The following is a 25,470-nucleotide window of genomic DNA, read 5'->3' on the forward strand; positions in this document are numbered from 1 at the left end:
AATACTGAATGATCTGAAACTTGCCCTGCAAAACGAGTTTGTCTTTGTATTTGGTATGGCTTGTTTCTCTGTTTTTCTTGACCAAGCCGTAGTGGTCAGAAGTGTGCTTTCTGGTAGCCTATGCCAAGTCGTTTGAACTCAATAACCTTAATTTCCATATGGTTATTGATGCAAATGTGAGTTGGCAGAGTAATTTCTGTGTCGACTTGAAAGGCCATTGGGCTTATTGTCTTCAAAGCGTTTTTTTATGATGAGCCAAGTAAATGGTCTGCCTCCACATAAATGTTTGAAGAGAGTTTAAACTTTATGGTACTCTGGTGTTCAGAGTTGGTTTTCTGCTGCCCTGGCTTCTAAGTAAAAGAACCCCAAAGGAGGTAGGCACTGACATCTTGTTGCTAGCATTTGTAAGGATTAAGCTTCTAACTTGTTTAGACAAGAAACACCAGAACTTCCAAATAACTGGTTGTCATGCAGCCAGGGATGTTCAGACCTTGTCTTTCGGGCTGAGGTCTGCACGATGATGTCTAGGTCAGCTGGGAAGGATAACACTTCAAAGAACTTCTGCAGATCGGAAAATAAATGAAAAGGCATTTGTGTGCCGTGAATGGTCTGTTTAGAAATGATGTTTCTCTGAAAGTTGACCACTATTTTATCATGTTTGCAGGCTCTTCTACTCCTTTGTAATCCCCAAGAAGGCCTACATTAATGCTTTTTTACGGCATTGTACCAAATACTGATTTTTCTGATGCCAAAACCCACTAATTCTCTGTTAATTGCCCTTTGGGGTAGCCAGCTTCAACGTGCAATAGCAGTGTGATTCTGATTGTACAGCTCTTCTCACTTGCTCCTTATGGGGCTTGAGGGCCCTGGAGAGTGACCTGAAAGTGTCCATTTTTATCAATAGTGATGTAGTCCCAGAATTTGTGTGCTTGTTGGGATGAACTGCAAATTATCATGAGCATCAGACGGTTTGCTCTGTCATGATCTTACTGAGTATGTGTAATCTGTTCATCAGGCCTGCTGCCCCTGGTTTCTGAGGGCAAACGCTGCTGATGGAATGCCTTTCACTGACCCTCAGAGTGGCTGCATCCTACCTTAACTTAGAGCGGAAACCCTTCTCTGTAGTGTGTTGGATCCAAGTCTGCAGCAGCTGAAGTGGCTAGAAGGAATTATGTGCAATCTTGTGTGTTGTTAGGCTATGAATGCAGACGAGGGGTTGAGGAAGATGGTCGTTGTTTCATACAAGAGTCTTTTTATGAAAGTGCTTAACTCTGGTGTGCCAAGAACCCTGGCATGTTCCCCAAAATTGAAATAACTCAGCTCAGCTCATTCATAAATGTAATGTACAAGTAATGAATCCCCGTGTTGTTTGTAGATGGTCACAGACAAATGGATTGGGGAAAAAAATATAAAAAGCATGTGAGGCTCACTGAAATGAGAGAAAGTTTTGACCTGGTCTCTGTTGTAGTGAAAGAAGCTTTCTCCAGTAGCAGGATAATTAATGTACTGATCATAAAATCTTAATGTTGTGACATTAGCTGGAGCATTGCAAATACAGCTATTAACTTAAGTTCTTACCTTGCAGTCTGTGAACAACTAATCATAGTGTCTCACAAATTTATAAAGTATTTGCTTTGCAATGTTAAGTACTAAATGTGATGTTTCTCTCCCTTTGGTCTTACATCTTTTTTAGACGTTTTATGGGAAAAGTGGATGTGTCATTGCTGGCTCTTCTATGAATTAATTATGGAACACAGTATTAATATGCAGACTGTATTATTTAACATTATATACCACAAAAGTATACTGGAATAATTTAAAATACAATTTCCAGGTTATTATTTCTAGCTGAATCACACACAGTCAGAATCAAGATACTCCAAGTAAAGAATGAAGATTCAACTTTTACTGTACAATTGGAATTGAAAAAAGAGCTTTACATTTGCTGCAGTTCTGATGTTGTTAAAAGAGGCCTGCAACTGTCACTTGGTGAATACATTCAGCATATAGTAGAGCCAACATCACTTTCTTGGGGTTATAAAACGGAAGGTCATTTGTTTGGATCTCTGAGTGACTTAACTGCTAAGGTATTTTGTAAAGCTAAGTAAGTGCATGTTGGTTGATATTTTTAAGTGGTGTTAATAGTTTGATTATTTGTTTCCTAAAAAATTTCAGTAAAGGAAATTAAAGACCTAGTGGAATACTGGAAAACTGGGACATGCAAGTAAGAACTGCCACCAAAGCAGATTTCAACGTTTATGTTGTGGCTTCAGTTTTATCTTCCCCCATAGCATTACCTGCTGTTTTATCTTCATCTTACGATATGTATAATACGAGTTTGTGACATTGGTGTAATCTTTAGTTGTATCTTATTTTTTTCCCCAGTCCTATAGTTTGTATAAGTAAATTTCTGCCTTGTTTATGGGCTGATTTCACAGTTTCATCAGTATTTAGTATTGGAAGAGGGTATATGCCAGCAATAGAGAATGTACCAATCAACATGAGTCCTTGGAAATCACCTTCTATTCCTGACAAATCCTAGTCTTTGCATAAATAAAACTTATTCTTTATTCAAGGATTTGGCTTCTGTTACAATGAGAAACAGATTTTTTTTTTTTTCAGGTGGGGCCTGTGTTCTTTAAAACAATCTTTACACTTTCTGCAGTTTTGACTAAGAACAGAAACTAGTTCATCCTCTGTCATGTTTGAGATTTGAGTTTGCCTGACAATTGAATTAAATTGAATTAAATTCACGTCCAAAGTTGTGGAGACGGGAGTTCCCTTAGTTCCAGTTATTAAACTAATTGTGTGCCAGTCCCCAAGGTTTCACTGTTATTTACTGTCCTAGGTTACAGTGTAAGATGTGCCCAAAAAAGTATTCTATTACCATCTTCAGGAGCTGTTGAGACCAGGTGGGGCCGTGCTCCCTGCCTACCCCCTCTGGACTATCTTCTGTTAATGGGCACAACAATGCCTTGTCGCCTGACCCATAGATAACTCGCTCCTGGACTATCGCCTGTTAATGGCCCATCAAGGAACTGCCTCACGGCTCACCATCCCATTGTGAGATGCTCCGCCCAGGGGGAAGGAGCCAAGCAGTCCTTGCTAAATAAAAACTGAGATCTCGAACACCCTAGCAGCCTTCTTCCACTGGATTCCCAAAGGAGTTTTTTTCCCACTGGAGTTCCAGAGGACAAGAGCTACCTACCTACCACTGGACCTTCGGAGGAAGACCAGACCCTTTTACAAGATCGCTGCTTCAACAGAACTACATCCATCGCTTCAGGAGGACTGCAGCCAGCATCTTATCGGACTGCTACTGCCACCCTAACAGGGTGGCAGGTTGTATTTCTGACTCTGTCAGTTTAAACCAGTGGAGTTTTTCCTGCCTTGTTTTATATGTGTCTGTATATATATATATGTGTATATATATATATATATATATATATTAGTAAAGAACTGTTATTCCTATTCCCCATATCTTTGCCTGAAAGCCCCTTAATTTCAAAATGATAGTAATTTGGAGGGAAGGGGGTTGCATTTTTCCATTTCAAGGGAGGCTCCTGCCTTCCTCAGCAGACACCTGTCTTTCAAACCAAGACATTTACCTTGATTTTTCTAACATCCTACAAGAATAAAGACTTATTTACTTCTTGGTACATATGCTGTAATATTTATTATAAGTATTTTCGAGGTGTAGACTTTTTCATCAGTGGGTAAAGGTAGTTAAAAGATAAAAGGCATAAGGCTCAGGAAAAAATATTGGCACCTATAGGGTAGGAGACATGCTGTAACAAGTAAAAGCTGTCAAGTAGAAGTGTAAAAGCTGGGGACTGCAGCGTTACTGTGATTGTGCTCCAGCATTACTTGCATTGCTGCAAGTGCTGTACACATGCAACCAAGGGAGACCTGAGAAATTTTCCCTGGTGCTGCTCTGAATTTTGGTTGAGGCTTATGCTCTTCCAGTAAAAAAAAGCATTCACTGGGACTGAGGATTCGGAGCAAGCACTGTGTCTTCCCTACCAATCTGAAAAGGTAGGTTTTGCACTAGTAATGGTGGCTGCTGGGACAAGTTCCCATTATATTATGTTGACACTTGGCATATAAGCACTTCGGCCTGATGTGATGAGGTGAGCTTGGCTGTGGAAAGAATGTGCTGATTTGGCTTAACCCACAAAGCCTGGACCATGACAGCTGTAAATTGAGGTGATGAATCGTGGCATGTGACTACCAGATGTCTTTGTGTTGTTATTCATTGGTTAACACTGGCATGCGTTTAACGTGGAAGGATTCCTTCTTATTTACTGTAATGCTTTGTGAGGGGATAATGTTGTTTATAAAAATAATTTATCCTTTTAGGCAAGATAATTGAATAAATGCTGCCTGTAGCTATATCCATAAATTTGCCTGGTGGAGACTTGTTCTGTGCTTGCAGTTATTTTTAATTTGGCATAACTTCTGCCGGTTTCCAAAACAAAACAGGATGTGAAATATCCACAGATAACGTCATCATTCTTTACTTACATACCTATATTTATACCTTATTTCGTAGGATTGAAATGCAGATCTTAATGTTACGTACTTCAGTGAAGCTCATACTTTGCCACCTAATCTTCCTTTAATCAATAGAAGGTCTGATCTTACAGTATTAATGCTAAAGTGTATTGATTGTTCCACCCGGAAGTTGCATCCATAAAGCTTTCTGTCCTTCTGTCTGGGTTAGCCTTAAGAACCCTGTTGCGTTCATCCTGCCAGCTTTCTCAAGCTGGGCTTTCCACCTGCGGCTCCAGGAGCAGGGACCTCTCCTGCTTCCCACCACTGTGGCAGGAGGATACATACACGGCAGCGCTATTCCTCGCCTGTGCTTGTCAGCTTAGGAGATGGATATTTACTGCAGTTGTCTCAGTGACTATTTGCAAAGACTTTTTTCCAGTCTAACTTAATTTACATATGGATGAAACTTACTTACAGAGTTCTTCATGAAGAAGCTACTCATCTCCTGTAATACAATTCCATATGGCAGAGCATACTACTGTGATAACGTGGGTTTATTTGTATTTTTTATATCCAATTCAAATATTTTGACTTTAGCCTTAAGCATTGTCATGTTTGAGAATTGAGAACAATTTCTGTGAATGCTTCAGCAAAAAGTTGATGCTTATTTGGTAACAAGAAAATTGCAGTTTAGACTATCCCTGTTAAAGTATTTGTAAGCTCAGGAAGCTTCAGGTAGGCTATATTCCTGTCAGTTCATGTGGGTGCTGTTTCATTTCTTTTCTTCAGCTAAAAGGTCAGGTGAGTATATTGTACTCTGCATTCTCTCTTTAGTCCTTTGGAGAGAGAGATTTGATTACATGTTTTATTAAAATAGTATAAATAAGTACCAATTGAAATTGAAACTTACATTAGGTCAGTGATTTAAAAAGGCACCTTGTAGTTGCATTAAAGGGGAAAAAATCTGAAAGCAGATGTGTTACCTTAAGTAAACACTGACAGAAGTTTCATCCCTTGGGTCATACAGATCTGTTATTTTACTGCCTCTAGGAAAAAAAATGTTTGTTACTTTGTCAGAGTGTGTCTGTAATAGCAAAGTAAGCAAACTTGGGTGTCTTACTCTGCCCCTACACTGTAAGATCAGAAGTTTTGGCCAGATTTGCACAATGATACGGGATTTTAGGAAATGACCAGAAGTTAAGAACTTTGTTTTTAAACTGTTCAGCAAGTTACCTGATTTGTCTTAGCCAAAGACAAATCGCCTTAACCACCCTCTTAATCAAAACCCCTTGCTAAAGAAGGGATGGAGGAAGGGCAAGCACTGTGCTTCATTGGGGAAGAGAGTCTGAAGGTTGTCTCACTCTGCTTGAGATGTTCTGGCCCTTCTGCTGTTGTGCTGCCTGTGGATCATCTTTGAGGAGAAGGGTTCAGGTGGGGCAGAGTCATGTTGTGTTTAAGTCTCTGTGTAGTGGGTGTTTGAAAAAAAATAATTGTGTCTTCCTAAAGAGCTTAATTCAGAAAGTACTGTGTCCTTCTACATACTTTGGGAAAATTAGGAAGTTAAATTTTTTTTTCGGTGATTTGTGTCTTCGCTCTTTGAAGATGACTTTGGAGTCACTATCCCAGACAAGCATTATCAGCGCTTGCCAGGCCACACCTGGAATATACCATGTTCAATTTTGGTTCCCGCTATACAGAAAAGATGTGGACAGGCTGGAGAGGGTCCAGAGAAGAGCCACGAAGGTGATCAAAGGACTGGGAAGCCTGCTGTATGAGGAAAGGCTGAGAGAACTGGGTTTGTTCAGCCTTGAGAAAAGAAGGCTTAGGGGACATCTTATGACCATGTTCCAGTATTTAAAGGGTTGCTACAAAGAAGGTGGACACTCCCTTTTTTACAAGGAGTCACGTGGAAAAGATGAAAGGTAATGGGTACAAGCTACTCCTGGGAGATTCTGATTAGATACAAGAGGAAAATTTTTCACAGCAAGAACAATCAGCCATTGGAATAATCTCCCCAGGCAAGTGGTGGAGTCCCCAACATTGGACACTTTTAAGATTCATCTGGACAGGGTGCTGGGCAATCTTGTCCAGGCTATCCTTTTCCCAAGAAGGATTGGATCAGATGATCCTTGAGGTCCCTTCCAACGTGGTATACTATGATTCTCTTAAGTATACAAAAAATAAAAGTGGTAAGACTGTAATAGAGTACTGTTTTGTTAGTCTCAGAGTAGCTTAGAAAGAGGATGGAAATAGAAATCTATTTATTTTTACTTAGCTTCCCCAACAGCCTCCATTTTCTAAGATGTCATAATCATTATCTCTATTGCATGTCTCTGCTGCTTGTAATTTCCCCAAGCAACAGAAGCAGCAGAACAAAATTGGTGTGTGTTTGGGTTTGTTGGGGGTTTTTCTGACAATTTCATCATTTCATAAAATCACTGTATTACAGGAGTGACAGCGGCTAATCAATGTCACTCTTTTGCCTTATTAGAGCTGTAGACAGCGACTAAGGCATTTAACATGATTGTAGGCTTAGGGAAATGGCATTGCACTAGTTCACATTCTTCATGTAAGCAGTAGGATTCTTTACCACCACAGAAGTCATCCTTTTTTTCATAAAATGCATGAATTTAAGTTTTATATAAAAAATGATGGCTTTGACAGCCTGCCCCCACCGCTCCAGGTTTTCTAGAGAAAGCTTTTTGGCTATCACTGGTGAGTGAGTGATTGGATTCTGTGAAAGTTGACATCTTTGCTGCAGTTCTCTGTAGTTCTTGTCAGCTTCTTGGAGAGCTGTCAGCTTGAGATCTGAGCTGTTTGGAACATGGCTGTGAAATAGTTTCAGGTATTTAATTTGGTTTTGACTTTTTCTGGTGGTTGGTGGTTTTACACCTGCATGGGGAAGATACAGAAAATCTGCAACATGCACAGTAGAAGAAAAGGGGCTTACTGTACTGTACTTTACAGATGAACTTTGCTCATATACAGTTCTGTCAAAAGCATAGTGTCAACCAAAAAAAGTGCATCTTTTTCTCTCTGTTAATGATATGTTACTTGTAACAATAGCAGCTGGATGAGTTTTACTTGAAAGTTTGTTTTGTTTTCTTTAATATAAAAAATGTTGCACTGTATTTGCCAGACTTGCTTCTTCAGGAATAGTTTTAGATCAGAAAGTTTTCTTTGTGATGGGAAATAACCAAAATGTGGGGGTTTTAGTGTTGTATTTCTAGAAAGCATTTTTATCACCTGTCAGCTAATTGAATTCAGAATATTTGCCACTTGTTGAGGTATAGAATTCAGCTAAAAAAAAAGTTAAATGTTGGATTGACCGATTTATCACAGTTAGTGTTGCCAGGAAGTTTATGTACTTGTAGTACATGTTGATTGACCAGAAGTTGTTAAGGCATTGGTATAAGCATGGTGTCTTCTCACTTTTGGCTTTTTCCTTTCTATTTACAGTTTTTCCAGGTTAGTGTGCTTTGTGTTCTGCTCTTATGCTTACTTGATAATAATAAAGGACTAAATACCATAGCCATTACTATCATGTCAGTATGTAAGGTCTTTGTATTATATCCTTTTCGCATATCGGGCTCTCTTAGTATAGGTTGTCTTAACTTTTTACTTCCGAATTCTGCAAATACCGTTACCAGAGGAATCAATCATCTGTTAGCCTCTCTTTTGAGATCAGCAGCCATCCTTTCTAGTGATGAAATGGTATGTGCATCAATCCACAGAGAAAAAAAACCCAGTAATTATGTGTTTGGACATGCAATAAATAAACTTTCTGGCCTAGGAGGTTGAAACTTTCCTAGTGCAACCTTCCAACAGTACAGCCATGTTTGCTTTACTGTTTTTTTTGTTGGTGGTGTGGTGGTGGTGGGGTTTTTTTTTAGATTTAAACACAGGCTTTCAAATTTAAGATTATTTTAAATCTGTTGGACTTTTGGACATTTATTAATTCTTAAGGTATTTTAGATTCTTTTATGGCTTCAGTATTTCCTTGTGTCTTCATAGGACCCCAGCTGAATGCACAACTAGAAGGTTGGCTTTCTCAAGTACAGTCCACAAAAAGACCTGCTAGAGCCATTATTGCACCGTAAGTTTGAAATCTGTTTTAGTATATGTAATACTTGGTTAAATGCTTTTTTTATTTTGAGGATTTTGAAAACTGGTGAAAGCTAGTATTTAGCTGAAAGGAATGGGATGTGGTTTCTAAATAAATATTTTGGATATGGCATGGAATGGAAGAAATCCATGCACATTTTGGTATATAATTAGTTTCCTTTTCCTGATGGACATCACAACCACTTGTGATCCAGTAAGTCAGGTAAGAGGTGTATTAGAGTGGTAGTCTAAGGTGACAGCTCTTTCAATGCACTTCTAGCATAGAACAGCTACACCTATTTAAAAAAATAACCAAAACACACAAATCAAACAGAACTCCAGCATCCACCCCAAATCAAAACTTAGCAAAGCTTAAAACAAGAAGTAATGAAACACTATTCAGCTATCTAAAATGGTTTACTTTTGTTATTTTAGTTTGAGTTTGTTTGTTTGTTTGTTTTTGTCTACAGGAGAAATAGCAGTCATCTAAACTATTTAGCTAGAATTCAGTTTCCTGAAAATAGTTGAGACATATAATAAGAAAAGTGTGCTGGTCATTAAAATTTTTTATGAGTTGGAAGGAAACACTAGAAAAAGCCCCTTAAATACAGTGTTTTTCCTGTGCTAACATAGCATTGACATAATGTTTGAAGTATTCCATAATAGTATTAAATGTACAGAAGAAATTGTCCCAAATCTGCCTTAGTCTTTCTCACAGGAATGTTAGGAAAGAGGTTAGGTAACTTGGGTTCTTTTTCCAGAATCTCTGGAGGTCTTCCCATGGTCTTACCAAATTGTTTCATCAATCGTTCCTTTGGTTTCCCATCTGTAAAGTGGGATATGGCTAATAATATTTTTCGTGAAAGACTGAAGAAGGCTGTAGCAGAGGGAACCTTTCAGAAGGCTCTTTTGGCACTGTCAAATAACATACCTTGCTGCTTCACTAGGTCTCAGTCTCCTGTTTATCCCCTTAGCATGTATATTTGTACCTTTCTGAGCTCTTTCGAATGAGTGAGGTAAGTGATGCTGCAGTAAAACCCCAGAGTAATCTTGAGGATAACTTGTTCCAGATATCACTCTGTGGGTGAATACACATGCATGTGAACATACTTACGTATAAATACATATAAAATCTTCCGGTGCTGTCAATGGGGAACTTGTGTCTTCAAACGTCCTGTATGTATCCTTGCAGCCCATATCATTCGCAGTATCATTGTATAAAAAGACCATCTGGAAAGCTGTAGTTGTGCTGTTGCACATACTTGACTCAAAATAAATAATAACTATTGACCTGGGGTCACAGACGTGCTAGGTGAGCTCCAGAGGTGATGTGGCCCCAGGGCTGTGCAATGTGGGCATGGCCTTCTGCTGTGGACGTGCTGCTGAGTGATTGTGAGCTGTTTTCCACCACTGGGCCTGGAATCCTGGGGAATGAACGTTCCCTGGAATTAATACTTTTAGCGTTGTAAACTGAATCTTCTCCTGTTTTTGACAGTCTTGGAGGGAATGGGTCTTAAGATTTGGATGTGATATTTGAAACAAGTAGACAGAATAATTATGAATATTTTTGATGCTCACACAGGAAGACAGGTACAGAAAGGCTCCAGGCAAGAGTGATAGGAAGTGATAAAGCATGTATCGCATTCTCTGTGGTAAAAGCTACCATGCTGCTTTCCACTCCTTCGCTTGTGCCCATTCATTCTGTTGCCGAGGTATTCTTTTTCAATGGCAGAGCATTTTTATTCTCTGTTTATCTGCTGTAACTTGTAGTCTCTCTTTGCCCGAACCCACTACTGTCATTGTATTCGGTTACTGGAGTGTGGTTAGAAGAGCTTTCTGCAGGAGCCTGCTATTCCCTTGTGCCCTGGCTGCACTTAGCATTATCATGAACTTCTGTTGATACGCAGTTGTGTAGTCTGCCTACTAGTATCTTTTGCAAGTAATGAAAGGTGCTTTGATCTGGGGGCTTGTTTACTGACTTGCAAGTAAATGGTCACTGATAGTACTTCAACAAATACATCTCTCGTACATTCAGTACTGCAACAGTGCTCTCCAGCTCTTTTCGGAGTCTATTTTTGGATCACTCTTACTATTTCTAGCTCATTGGGGGCAAATAATATTTAAGTCATTAAAATTTAATAGCAATATGAACATATTTAAGATTTTAAACAATATTAAACACGTTAACATTTTGTACACCTGAATTTACAGCCATGCAGGATATACCTATTGTGGATCTTGTGCAGCCCATGCTTACAAACAAGTGGATCCTAATATTACGTAAGTATTAAAGTTTTTCTTTACAAAGCTTAAGACGATGCCATTGCAATTCTCTGAGAACTTGAATATTCTTTTTAGATCCTTACATCTTGAAGTACTTAAATTTTAATTTTGTACTCCTTTTAGTCTTTTATGCATCCCTTCTGTTTTAATCATAAATGTTCAAATTGTTTGGCTGTTACAAAAGAAAAAAATAATGTAGTATTGTTGAAATTGAAAATGTAAAGCAGTATTTTTTAAATATATTGAGAATTATTGGTAACTAACTTTTTAGAAGGGAGGAGTTAAAGGTATTCTTTTTTTGCAGGTAATAACATTTAATTTACTTTATTGTTTTACCTTGCATTGCTTTTATAAAAGTACAAGCTGGGTTTTGTTTTACTGGTCGCAGGGTGTCTTTGTTTCTTTTTTTGTTTTGTTTTTTGTTGGGAGGTTTTGTTTGGTTTTTAAGTGTATTAAAATATTTGATCATGATTCTGCATTGGTTTTTCAGTGCAGGATTATGGGCTGAATGCTACCAGGATTCTCTTCTGCTGTGGAGAAAGTGACCAGTGTGTGTATATAATATTTGAAGTCAGTGAAAGTTACTTGTAATAATTTTAAATGGACTTATGTTTCTAACAGCACAACAGTTTAAAAAAAAGAAAAATTAAAAAAACCCCAACATGCTACTGTAGTCTGTGCCTGCCTCTGAAAATATGAATCCAGTTATTCTAGGTTAAAGGAATATAATTCTTATGTGTTCTGCTGACTGCAATGTTTTTTAAATGACAAAAATCTAAAACATCTCCAGTATTTACTCAGTGCATGTGTTTTGCAATGTTAATATAAAAACTGGCTATGTCTATAAGTTGCTTATAAGACAACATGTTGTAGTGCTTTCCAAAGACAATGGCTTTGATTCTTTCTGAACTATTGTAAACGAAGTGAAGATAATTTACAGTGTCACAGATAACTAGTTTATCTAAAATTTCTAGAACAAGTTGTGTTCCCCAGGTTCAGTGACATGGAGTTGATTGAACTTCCTGGACCATTTGCTATTTACTATATAAGATGTTTAGAATTTGTCTTTCAGCTGAAGTATTGCCCATTTGGATATTTTGTTTTTATGAGCTGTGTAAGAAGTTTTAGTATAGCTTGTATAGCTTTAGTATAGCTTGCTATAGCACTCCACATGTAAGGGGAAAAAAAAATTTTTACATGTCTCCCACCCCTTCAGTTCAGTGCTAGAAGCAAGATGATATGATCCTGAATCTGAAGAGCTGAATTTCCTATAGTTTGGTTTTGTTTTTTTTTTTCTTCTTTAAGTCCTGTGGCAGGAGACTCTTAACATCTAATCAAGAGCTAGGAACTGAGGACTTGATGAAATAACATCATGATGACGTGTGAAAGCTTGCAGTGTCACTATGAATGTGCAGGTCCAAGTCTGTGTTGTTGATGCAACAGCTGGATAAAAACAGCATTTGAGAATGGCTTAAATTTCAATTTGGTGAAATCTGAAGTAAGGCTAATCAAGTAAATAAGTGAAAAGCTCTGAATAGATGATAAATCCATAATCCTCACTTGAGAGCACATACCTGTAGTTGTTGTAGGTGGTGTATAACTGAAGGTTGTGTTGGTCCAAGGAGGGAATCCAAAAATCTGTTCTAAGGGGCTATAACACATCACTCGGCCTCCAAATGAGTCCACCCAGACAGATTTCTAGTTGAGGAGTACCCTCTCATATATAAACTTCTTAAGAGGTTTAAGGCTATGAGAGGCATTATTGGACTGATCTCATGATCGTTTCTGAGATATGGAGCAAGGCTAGGCCATGGATTGATCTGTGGTCTTACGCACAACAGAGTAAAATTCTATTGGTAACCACCAGACAGTTAACTTCGTACATTTTTATTAAACTTTTTACTATAAACCAAGTCTCTGTACAATTGCAGTTGTCTAAATTGTGGGTTTTTGTGTTAACTGTTGTAGCCGAAAAGTTTTCATTCTTGGGCCTTCCCATCACGTGCCCCTTTCCCGATGTGCACTTTCCAGTGTGGACATTTATAGAACACCTCTGTATGATCTCCGAATTGACCAAAAGAGTAAGTTCATGATAAAGCTTACATCTTGAAGATTGCTGAGACTTGAGTATTATCTGTGCTACTGCAGTGCTGAGGACTCTCTTGTTGCTGGGCACTTCACTGCTTTTAAGTGGCATACAAGTATAAATCTGTTTTTACTGCAATGAAAGCTAACTTCTGAAAGATCCTGGTGGTTGCAGGCATTGCTATATTATAACCTTCATGTCTCTCTTGCTCCTGCAAGTAAAGAATTCTTGATCTTTGCCTATCTTTTCCATTATGAGTGTGTGCCTCTTGACAAGTGATCTTTAAAAGCGTTAATTTGAATAGTAGCCCACTACACACCTGCTCCATTATTCTGTGAAGTGTTCTTTCTGCAAAAAAAGATAGTGCTTTAGTTTTGAGTTTATTTGTGATAGAGGAATAATAGAGGAACAAAAAGCTGCTTTTATTTGGCTGCATAATTGTGTGCAATTTTTTTTTAACTGGCAGAGTACCTACAGAACTTAAAAACTGTTAGTCCGTGAAATACCGGTCTTTCAGATTAAGCTTAAAGTTGCGATGAAGATAAATTTGATATTTTGACTTCCATGTGTTCTGAAGTATACCTAATAATACAGTATGTTTTTTAGAAGGGCTATAATTAGCACAGATGTATTGCTATTTTGTGATTAAGCAAGCCAGTTCAGGCTTTGTTCATAGTGCCTATAGAAATTTCCTTGGCTAACAAACATTTCAGTTTCTGTAGAACTGCTTTATGGAGAAGGAGGCACAGCTCTAAATGAAATTCTTCATCTAGTGGAGAGTTTCAAAATACAGAGATGACTCTGCATACCACCAAGTGCACTTGAGAGTAGAAAAGACAACTTATAAATGTGGATTACTTAATCAATTTTTGCTGTCTCTAGATTTCATGATTCAGTTAATAATGAGTTGTATTAAATAGTAACACAATATTCAGCAATGGTTCAGCTGATCACAATTTTTATTAAACCATATGATGGTTTATTTTTGAATGTGTTTTATTTGTGTTAAACTTTGTATCATAACTGAAAATCTTTCTCAATATACTAACAAGGTCACTGATTTAAGGTGCTTAACCAAATCAATTATGTTTGTATCTTAATGGCTTGAACATAATTTTAAGCCTGAATTTATTTAAAAACAAGTGGTTTATGATGACAGCCCTTAGAGGCAAGTAATTTGTTATAGTGGAATTGTTCCAATACAGATGCACTGTAAGTTGCTTTGCAGTGTTTCAAAAAAAAAAAATAGTAGTAAAAAGTAATCTTTAATTCATTTCAGTTTATGGAGAATTGTGGAAGACTGGAATGTTTGAGCGTATGTCCCTACAGACAGATGAAGATGAACACAGTATTGAAATGCATTTGCCTTATACTGCTAAAGCCATGGAAAGGTACTAGGGCTAATTACTACTTCTACAAGAATGGGTGTTACGTGCATTAAATGTTTGAACTACATGGGAAGTGCGGTAGGAAGTAATAATATCCTTGATGGTATATAATACCCTATGTGGTGTGTCACATTCGCGCCCCCCCACCCCCCAGTAAAAATTCTGGGGAGGAGAGGGTCAGAGACTAGGGTTAGTTGCTATAACAGAAACTGTGAGCAGAGCAAACACCTGAGTGGTGAAATTCAAACACCCCTTATAAGCAAGTTTATATGTTTATATTGGCTTCATAGAGTTAATATTAGACATGATTCCATTAATGTTTGTCAATAGCTGGTTTTTGTGGTTTTGTTGAGTTTGGTTTTTTTTTTTTATTTTTGCAAGGCATCTCTGAAAGAAGTTCAAATACTAATAACTGTTCCTGTGAGATTTTAAGTTTGTTCAGAGCTTTAATACAAATTTTGAAATCAGGGTTCTGTTTACACCTTCTATTTCAGATGAGTACATTGAATAATTTTTCTTTAAAGGTGATAACTTTTGTCAATTTGTTGTGGGATTTTTTTTCCATCTTTTTTATATTTTTTTCAATAGTGTTTGTAGTTTTCCCTGGACTAGCAATATACATCTGGGTGCTATCTTGAACATTTTCATATGCGTTGCAAAATTACCCACATTTGTGCAGCATCTATACATGGATAATTTAATTCTGACTTTATATGTAATTTCATTCTCACTTTATTTCTTGTTGTCTTGTTTGCCTGGTGTTTTCACTTTGCAGAAAAGATAAATACTGTTTGGGGGAGGATTTGTTTTCTGAAACTGAAGTAGTTTCAGGTTCTAAACCAACTTCCTAGTGTGACCTTACCAAATTAACTGTATCTTCAATTCAGTAGTGCCCTTTTAAAACATTCTGCAATGTCAGTTAGCAAGCCCTGAAAAAACTTCAGATATTACTTGAATTACAACCTCTTTTCTTTTGCTTATAAGCCATAAGGATGAGTTTACTATTATTCCTGTGTTGGTCGGAGCGCTGAGTGAGTCAAAAGAGCAGGAATTTGGAAAACTCTTCAGTAAATACCTAGCTGATCCTAGTAACCTCTTTGTGGTTTCTTCTGACTTTTGCCATTGGGGTAAGTTTCACATCTCTTTGTTATAACAGTATGATGAATGTTTTATAGTGCTTTTAAAATAATGTATTTCATTAAACATTGAACATTTTAACTTCTCGTAAATATATCTTTGAAACTTAAAATGCCTCTGTAAAGCTAAAAAGGGATTTTTCTTTTTTTTTTTAATCTGGAACATAGATGAAAAATATTAATGTGGTAATGTGTTTTCAGTGTAGTGGAGGAAATAAATGGTGAAGGTGTATGGGTTTATATGCATCTCTGCACTGCTGCAATGAAATAAGTGTCTGAAGTTTCTTGCTCTTTTTACTCTTCTTTTAAGCACCTCAAAGCAACTTGCAAAACTAATTAGCTAAAAATTCACTGGACGTGGCAACATCCCTTTGATGGCAATAAGTTTTGTACGTTTTACTGCTGGGTAAGATAGCAGATGGATTATTTATGCCGTTTCACCAGAGCTATCCCAGTTCATCCTGGTGGCAGAGCTATAAAGACTCCAGAAGCCTTGACTTCTGTCCTGCTTTAACACTTTATTTTTCTTTTAAGTGTGGTAATAGCTGGAAAAGGGACTGCTTCAGAAAGATATGTTTTATGTTACACAACAGACCTTCTTCCCTTTTTTCATTGTCATCTTTGGTCAACTTACGTAATTGCATATTTTACTCGTCTTTGAATCGTGGAATAGGTGGAGGTATGTAAGAATGACCTGGGTTCTGTTGTGGCTAATGAACCATCTAGAACTGTTCATTGAATTATCATGAACTTTTTCTTTTAACCTTCATTTACTGTGGGTATTGTTGTGCAAGCAGAAGTAGCCTGAGTCCAGGGCTGACTTTGTCAAGAGGGATAGCGAAATGAAATGTTGCTTTACTTTTTGATTTCTAGAGTTACGTTGCAATAACAGGCAATTAGTAAGTGATACTGCAGTGTCAGTTCTACATGGTAGGTTTTTCTTTAGGACCATAGCTGCCCACCATGTATTTTTTACTTTGCTTCTGGGCTGCTACTTTGATTGCCCTAGAATTTCCTCAGCGGAGCTAAAAAGTATAAAATAAATGAAGATTACTACTTTACAAATATTATAATTTCAATTATTTAGTAAGTACTAGGGAGTGTTTTAGCTACAATTTTTCCCTTTTTTATTTTATACATGATTTTTGTTTCAAGGTCAGAGGTTCCGTTACAGTTACTATGATGAATCCCAAGGAGAAATTTATAGATCCATTGAGCACCTAGATAAAATGGTAAGTTTTCAGATTTGGTGGAACTAACTAACAAATTTCTCCTGTACATTACATTTCTTTTGAACACTTTAGAAATTTCTCTAACAAAGTATTATAGATTAGCTATTTTATTGAATGTATACTTTTCCTTTGTTTACCACAATAAGAACTTAGCTGTTGTTTTTAGCTAGTATCCTCCATTTTACTGACTGGACACAATATATTGTGGGTATAATCTAGTAAGCATAATTTATGAGAATAAATGCATGTTCACCTACCTAAAATGCCCTAGTGTAATGTAATTCCTGTCCACGTACCCTCTTATGTTTTTTAGAAGCAATAAGATATATGAATTGAGTATTGTGGTAGTTCAGGCTTGACAGCTATGATACCTGCATATCGAAACAGCATTGTGATTATGCTAATGATTTCACCAACATCCATTGTGAAGAGGAAAGGCTGTAGGGGATTGTGCTGGTCAGGAAAGCCGAAGTCGCTGTTCCCTTGGGAGTAGTCTTCCCCCCAGCCCCTTACTGTGTAGTAGATGGTGGGGAAAAGCAGCAGACCATACTTCATTCTGGGTTTGGCAAACAGCTGAAAGGAATCCTAAATACCTAAGGATCATGGTGCCAATTATGTTGCATTTTCTTTGCAGTCATAGGAGCCAAGGATTTCTCTTTAAATGAAAAAATTGTGTTAACGTTCAAGACTATCCTTAAGGCACAGAATAGAAGTAATTCTTCTAGAAATACATAAACTTAAAATTTGTTTTAAAACTGTTTGGATCATTTACATAACTTTTGTAAAGTCTGTTAGAAGGGAGAACTGCTGTTATTCAGGGCATGTTAATTTTGTTCCTTGTCTTGAAGTGCTAAATCCTATGTGGTGGATCGATCTCTGGAGTTTTTTGCTTTGTGTATCCATACTAACCTCTTTGTTTTTCCACTATTCATCACTGGAATGGAAACAGTAAATAATTTGCCTTCATTTTATTTATCCCATTTTTAATAGTTCTTGTTGTCAGTTGAGACAACAATTGTTGTCGTCTTTATAAAAAGACAAGTGTTTTTGTAGAGTCCCAGAATTTGCAGCTCTGAGTGTTTTTACAGGAGAGCAGATTAAGGTGCATTAGCAAACATTGGCTTCCCCTTGTTAATTTCTGTGGTGAAAGCTTGTAGAAACACTGGACTTTGGCATTTAGTTACTTTTAGTGAATACGTTGCTGCACCAACTCTTTCTTTTGGTAGTTATTCGGCCAAAAGGAAATTACATTTTTTGTAACATTGAAAATGATGTCTACTGTTTAATAACTATGAAAATAAGTTTTTCAATCTTAACTAGAAAATTAAACATGCTGCATAGCAGCATACTGTGGTTATTTTTTGCCTGTTTATGTCGTGCCATATGTGAACATGTGACTCTGTATTCAAATACTGTACAGAGTAGATTTTACTTGTGGTGAATTTTGGAGATTTCTTTTTAGCAGTATTGTGGGTACACTTGGGATGCTATCCACAATGCCACAAAGATCTCCTTGTCATGTTTCTCCGGCTTTTGGAAGGAATTTATTCCATTTCATATGCCCCTCTCAGCTACTTCTTTTTTCTTTAGATAAGTATTGAATTTTTTTATGTCATTTGGCATGCTAAAGAAACTTCTTGTAACCACTAGGCCTCTCCACAGAGAACAGAGCATTAAGATAGAGACAAAACTGTACTGAAACCATCAGAGATTTTAACCTCTGCTATTACTGGCCCAGTAATTTTAATGGACCTACCTAGGAAAGCAGTCAGCTGAGCACTTTGTAAGCAGGAAGATACTCTGGGTTAAGATGAAATTACTTTTCCTTATAAATGCCCTTCTGGGAGGACAATGGTTTCTTCCTTATTTAGACTGGACCTTAAGTACAGATGCATGATGATTTTCCTGGCTAATGCGTAAACAATGCTGAACCCTTTGGGCATTGAAGATTTACTGACCTGGTAACCATTGTGAGAAATTCTATTTGCAGTGATTTTAAGTTAGACTCCAGCATAAAGAAAATACAGAGTAGTAAATATTGCTGGGCAGACATCCGTTTCTCCATGGTAACCCTTAATGTGACCACTGTTACCCTGGGGGTACCACACTGCACCTTGTGAAGTGACAGTGAAAGGAGTAAACAGCCCCATGGTTAACAGGGGTACCTTAGGGAAGAATCCTCAAATGAAGAATTATAATTGGGCAGCTGATGTGCAATAATTTGTTTGTATATCATAACCTGATACCTTCCATATTTTTCAATAAAAATGGGGAAGTATTCTGTAAGACATCATTGAAGAGTAGTTATTGTTTTACTATGGCTGGCCAGAAAATGCAGACAGCTCCCTTCAGTCTCCACTGCCAGATTGCTCATTTGATATCTGTTTGTGAAACCTTATGCCTCGCATGAGTCAATAGGAGGATTCTGTTACCCTGAATGCTGAAGGGGAAGGGTAATGCAGGCGCTGAGCAGAGCTGTGCAGGAGCCATGCATGGCATGGGTGGCTTCTCAGGTGTCTCTAATGAGCTACTGAATTCTGGTGGCTTCTGCAGTGCCATCACCTATCCACTGTGCTCCAGCCTGGGAAGACTTCTTAGCTTGGGCATAATGCAAGACCACGACTCTGCCTGGGTGCCCAGCTCCCTGCTCACTCTGCTGTGCCCAGCCAGTAATTTTCCTGTTGGTTGTTTATCTTCTAGTCTGAGTGACTCACACATAGAAAGACGGTTGGATAGGCTAGTGCTAAGACGAAGTTTGTTTCTACTTTCGTAAGTGTGCTATTAGTTTATGGTTTTTTAAGTGTGAAAAAGCAGCTGAAGTAACTGATTGCAAACTTAAAATTGACCAGCCAAAGGATTATTGGAGTATAGTATAAAATAAGTCTGTGGTTTTGAGGGTTTTTTTGGTAAGCTTGTGGATACTTGATCCTATAGTGGATGATATTTAAGAATGTAACTGCTTTTAATCATATTAAGTGCACTGTGCTAGGATATGGTAGATGCCATTTACAGTACGTGGTTAACTGAGATACACAATGTCTATGTGGTGCCATAATAACCATGTGATAAACTGCAGAACTGTGTGATGGTTTGCACTTTTATCATGTGGGGTTTTGCTGTGTATTTTAACTCTGTTCTAAACCATGCCCAGCTGAGTTATTTTGAATACTGAAAATGATTGGTGTCGTACTCCTGCTTTTTAGAAAAATAAAACACAATCTGACAAAAATGTTTCCTTTGTTCTTCAACACCATTTTAGACTGAGAAACAAGCTTGCTAGTCTTTGCTCTTCTGCCATAATGATTTTTAAATCTAAAAGATTGAAAAGTTCGGTAGAGCTGAATGCATATAGGGTATGTGTTAATATCAATTTCCTATGGATTTTCTCCAGTCTGTGATGTATGGAGCTCTGTTAGCATTTGCTGGGATGAACTGTGTAGCTCTAAATGTTTTGCAGTGCTGAACTGTGCATTGAAATAAGCTTACTAGGCATTCTGATAAATCCGTGTCCATTGTTTTGAGACAAATGCTCAAATGCCTCTGCCCAGTATGTTCCAGTGACTTACAGCTATAAAATGAATCTCTCAATTGAGCAGCCATTTTCATTTTTTAAAAAGTTGTGAAAGGGTTTACAAATGGATAACATATATTCTTATGAGCTGTTCACTGTCTGATTAAGTGCCTTATGCATGTTTATTTTCATTTGAGTATATAGTTAAGTTTGGTTCTGCTTTCTTTAGCTGTGTATTGACATGTACAATTTACAAGTAAACGGATGGTTCAAAGACATGCTGCTTAAACTTTAGAAATGCAATAGTATCTTTGTAATCACTGCTAGTTAGAGAATAGCTACCTTTACTTTTTTGGCACTCAGGTTCTTTAGATCTGGAGTGAATAACAGCTGTCAGGGGTCCAAACACCCTCTCCCATGAGCCTGGAAGAACTGAGCTCTTGCAAGCAATTGGTCAGCATAGTTTGGTTTTACTTTTCCATAAAATTTATCTCCTTATGTATTCATCTTATGTCTGTTTTTAATTAAAAGTACACTAAGGTAGTGGTTATGGTTGCTGTTTTCTAATCCTCCCTGACTCTCCTGGGAATCTCCAGCTCTTCCATTGTAAGCTGTGATCCAGTATGAATAATTAGCGTATCTGCCAGATCAGCCAACGCCCTTGCAGAGTATTCAAGAGGTTTCACTCTTGAGGTGGAGACTTCAGACAGACTGACTGCTTCCTGCATCCTGATTTCTTCTTTTATCACCCACACTTTTCCAAAAGCAGGGGAAGGGGCTGGGACAATTGCAGAAACCTTAGGAGAAAGTCTCTTGCCTTCTGGTATCAACCTCCTATTGTTCCCATGCAAAGTGTCTTGTTTTTTTCCAGTCTCTGAGGAAAACCTTCGTGTTTCATCAGCTACATGTAAGAAGCACAGCTGTGCATCTTGCTGAATTAGAGAGTGCCTGGAGCATATTTACCTGTTGAAGGGAATTAATAATTTTTAGAAGAAGGAAAAATACAAGAGGATGGAGTCGAATACAGGCAAAATAGCAAAGCCATGATAAAACCCAGACAATAGTTGATTTAGACTTGCTTTAAACTACTTTCATTGTATTTGATCTGCTCTGTGGGATGGGGTAAGAGTAGGCTCTATCGGGAGCTGTAGGATTCTTTTTGCTTTTAAGAATGCAAATGTTTGTATATGTGGAAGGTTTTGTTTTCCAAACATGTGCTGGTTTTCAAAGTATGACTCCATGTGATCGTGGGTCTCGCTGTAGTTGGAGAAAAGGATGTGTATATGTGACTGCCTCATGTAAAGTGAAAGCCTTGTCTCCTGGCTCTTACGTTTCTGTGGTGCACCAACCCTCTGGTGCTTTAGAGATGTTCTGGATCTGCTTTTTATGCTCTGAGCAGATGACCAGCCTGTGCCCAGATCAACTGCCTTGCGTGCCAGCCGTGTCTGGGATACTTTACACTTGCTACGTGCTTGAATTGCACGTGTGTGTATTGATGATGTGTCTAGGGGTTTTGGACATCCAGAAGTCCCAGGCAGGTGCTCAGCCCTGAACTCTGTCATCAGGGAGGGGAGATGGAAGCAAAACTTCTCCCTGCTTTGCCCTTGTAGTAAATCTGTCTGGTTATTGTTGTACAAAATCTTATGGAAGTAGGGCACCCTCGGAGGTGGGGATTAGCTAGTCTACAGGAGGAGCTTTTTTAACATGAGCTTCACTGGTATCTGCAAAGATAGCTTCACAGCTCTGTGGATCATTGACAGCTTTGGAAGAGCTTCTGCACTTTTAGTTTGGCAAGGGATGGCAGCAACATGACTACAAGCTAGAGCTCACATGCTGAGATTCCCTTGATATCCTTGATAGAGGTTTTTTCCTCCTGAATTGTTCCTTTTTGTCATAAATAGATGATGTATAAACACCTGCTTATGAATGTGTGAAGTAATCATTGCTATTGATTCTTTTTCAGGGTATGAGCATTATAGAGCAGCTAGATCCTGTATCTTTTAGCAACTACTTGAAGAAATACCATAATACAATATGTGGAAGACATCCTATTGGCGTATTATTAAATGTAAGTAACTTTTGATTTATTGAAAAATATAACTTCTAGCAAAATCCTTACATTTGTTTTAAACACAGTATTGCTGGAATATTCCTTAGTTCTAAAGTGGCAAGTCTTGAATTAATTTATTTTTCCAGGCGTTCTCAATTTGGTCTCCAGTTTCCATCTCTTGCATATAGACACATGTAAGCTCTTACAAGGGCTGAGGGTTTTCAGTTCTCTGAGGGAGGTGAGGTACTATGTTCCTTTTGAACTTCAGTGAAATACAATCATTCACTTTCTCTTGGCCCTAAATAAACAAAGAAATAAATCCATCTCCCTGAAGAAGTACATACTTACTCTTTTGAATCAGTATTTACAAACGTGTATATATTTTTTTCTGCGTTGCTATTAGCTAGCTATTGTGAGTGCCTCGTGATATCTGGCAGCGTTTTTGAGTTTTGCAAATATGATGAGAGAGTGCCTCTGTAAGTATTAGTGCAGTGCACTGCTAACTCATAAATTAATGGCAATTAGAATTCAGATTAACTGGTACTTCCTGGTTACCGTATTCTGCTTTGTGATGCAGTGCAGACATAAACCTGGCTTAACTTGCTTGTCTAAATTGGGTCACAGCTGCTTTACAGCACTGCTAGAGTGCTGCAGATTTGTCATACTGCTTGAGTGAATCTCACTGCATTTTTACTGTAATTCAAATCTGAAGCAGGAAGCATGTTAACCTTCTTATAAGTGAAATTTATAGGTGGAAACTTAATTCCCTGGAAACGTAGTCTATATGGAGACCATATAGATGAATATAGCAGAATCTATAAAAGTTTGTATGAGCAGTATCAATATTGAGGGCGCATGTAGCAAAATTTAGTGCTGTGGCAACTCTGCAAAAAATATCCAACTCTTAACCTCAGATGGTGATTAGTTTTGCAGTGAATCTGAGCTAAAGTCTATTCATTCACTTTTGCCAAGCATCACACTTTAGTAAATTATCTTGGTACGTTGTTTTTCCTTAATGGAAGATATACGATCTAAAGAGTGTTCGTGGTGTTGGGGTTATTACAGTTACATCTGTGTTTCTGTATAAATTCCCTATGGAACTGAAAGCATTGTTCCTAAAGGATCTGTTTTGAAAGGTTGTTTAGTGTCACTTTATAGAATTGCATGGATGTACATAGAGCAGAGCTGGGAGCATCAGTGAATGAAACGGCACGGAAGTGGGCTGGGTCCACAGATTACTCAGAGGTGCTTGTGTTATTATGAGAGATGGTGCAAGGACCCCTGGGGGGAGGGCAGAGGACTGAGATCGAGGAAATGTCGTAATTCCACTGACACCTTTTTTTAAACAGCTTATTTTCTCTCTTCAGGCTATCAACGAGCTCCAGAAGAATGGAATGAATATGAGCTTTTCGTTTTTGAATTATGCTCAGTCAAGCCAGTGTCGAAACTGGCAAGACAGCTCAGTGAGTTATGCAGCTGGAGCGCTGATGGTCCACTGAACTGCTGAATGCTCAGGGATGGCACCTGCACACACTCTGTATACGGGGTCCCAGCCTAGCCCTTACAAAGATACAGTCCCTGGTCTTTGGGTATACTGAAACCTCAAACTAATAGAACTCTCTCCTTTTCTAGTAGGTGTAGTCCTTCCTTAGTTTCAACTCATTTAAAAATGCTTTCTTGTTTAGGACAATGGAAAGAAGGCTGGTATCAAAACATGTGGTTTTTTGTTTGTTTGTTTGTTTGTTTGTTTTTTTGGCTGTGAAGGCATGGTGGCAGACAGTCCTTACAAATACAACATGTAAAGCATTTTCCATATCCTAAATTTGCACTCTTTGCAGACCTGTGCACATGTACTCAGCTTTCAGAATAGTTTTGCAAGTTGTAAATGGAAAAAGGGGTGGAAGCTTTTTAATAAAAGAAAAAAAAGGAAAACAACGCATTTATAAATGATCCTGTATTAGAATATAATAAAACTCCAGTATAGTCAGTTAATCCCGTGATGTACAACAGATATCTTCTATTTTAGTTGCTAATAAAGGGCTACACAAACCAAAATAGTCTGATTTAAACTTATTGCTTTGTGTTCTGTACGTGGCTGCTTGTCATTAACATCCTTTATCCTCAGTTCTTATGCTTGATAATTCAGCCATTCTGTAAAATACTGTAGAATGTATTTTATATTCAACATTTGTTATGACTACTTCATTTACAGATTTTTTTTATCTTAAACCTGCACTATGAGTTCAGATGTGCGAAAGAATTTTAAAAACCTTTTATATATTCTAATTATTTTTGTTTTACAATTATCTATAAGTATCTTTTAGTATGTGATACAAATTTGTATCAGAAATACACTTTTGATGATTTTTATGCCGTTTGATTATTAAAGTGAAATAGATGCAGTATTTTTATTTGAAATTACTTAAAATTGAAAACAAACAGTAGCTTGAAAATAATTCTTAGAGTATCTGTCAAGCATTCATAGGCCACAGAAGCCATACAGTGCTAAGCTCAAGCAGTTATTCCTCAAAGATTTAATTGGGAGAGGAAGGTAAGGCTTCTCTCTTTTTATTTTTATTTTTTGTTCTTTGATTGTGGGTAGAATTGTTTCATGTTCTTTAAACATCATCACATCTTAAGAGTTCTTGAACTTTCTTCCAGCCAAAATAATGGTGTAATTATTTTAGTTATCATTCCTGAAGACTTCCTTTTGTTCTAATAAGAAATGCAAAGTAGGGTGGCAGTACTGGCTCATTATCTAAATGGAGATTTCATTTCACCTGCTGTCAAGCAACCTCCTGGTACATTCAGCTTTTCTGAGGGGCAGAGGGGAATTTTGGAGTTCAATTTAGATAATCTTTGAAAGTTGTGGGAATTGCTGCATGCAAAATCTTCACCTGAAAGCATACCACACATCCTGTTTCTTCCTATTAAAATGCCCTTTTGCAAACAGACGCTGCTTGCACCACTTCTATTTTCCTTGTCACAGTTGGCTGCTGTTTTAAGAATAGCAGGTGAATGCTCCATTTACAAAATGAACTACTTTGCAGATGTTCAGAATCCATCCCAAATGCCAAACTCCTTTGCATGTCCCTTCTTTTAGTTGCCTTGTTGCTCTGCCTTGTTCTCAGAAAGTCTCAGCAGCAGACAGGGAAAACAACTTTCAGATTACTTTTGACAGACCAG

At 37.7% G+C, this 25,470-nt stretch overlaps 1 protein-coding gene across 3 annotated transcripts in view; it reads left to right on the top strand.

Annotated features, from left to right (window-relative positions):
• Positions 1-24,417, top strand: part of MEMO1 (mediator of cell motility 1) — a 29,383-nt gene extending 4,966 nt beyond the window's left edge. Inside the window, exons 2-9 of one of the 3 annotated variants that reach the window (XM_086460928.1) lie at positions 8,509-8,590; positions 10,810-10,878; positions 12,850-12,962; positions 14,247-14,358; positions 15,340-15,482; positions 16,647-16,723; positions 22,198-22,302; positions 23,652-24,417. In XM_086460928.1, the coding sequence (XP_086317054.1) occupies positions 8,509-8,590; positions 10,810-10,878; positions 12,850-12,962; positions 14,247-14,358; positions 15,340-15,482; positions 16,647-16,723; positions 22,198-22,302; positions 23,652-23,783 (833 nt within the window). In that variant the 3' untranslated portion in view covers positions 23,784-24,417. The remainder of the gene's footprint in view (positions 1-8,508; positions 8,591-10,809; positions 10,879-12,849; positions 12,963-14,246; positions 14,359-15,339; positions 15,483-16,646; positions 16,724-22,197; positions 22,303-23,651) is intronic. The other 2 variants (XM_086460929.1, XM_086460930.1) reach the window with 2 other exon arrangements.
• The last annotated feature ends 1,053 nt before the right edge of the window (positions 24,418-25,470 follow it).

This window comes from Leptosomus discolor, chromosome 2 (assembly GCF_034619465.1).
Source record: "Leptosomus discolor isolate bLepDis1 chromosome 2, bLepDis1.hap2, whole genome shotgun sequence".
Classification (NCBI taxonomy): Eukaryota; Metazoa; Chordata; class Aves; order Leptosomiformes; family Leptosomidae; genus Leptosomus; species Leptosomus discolor.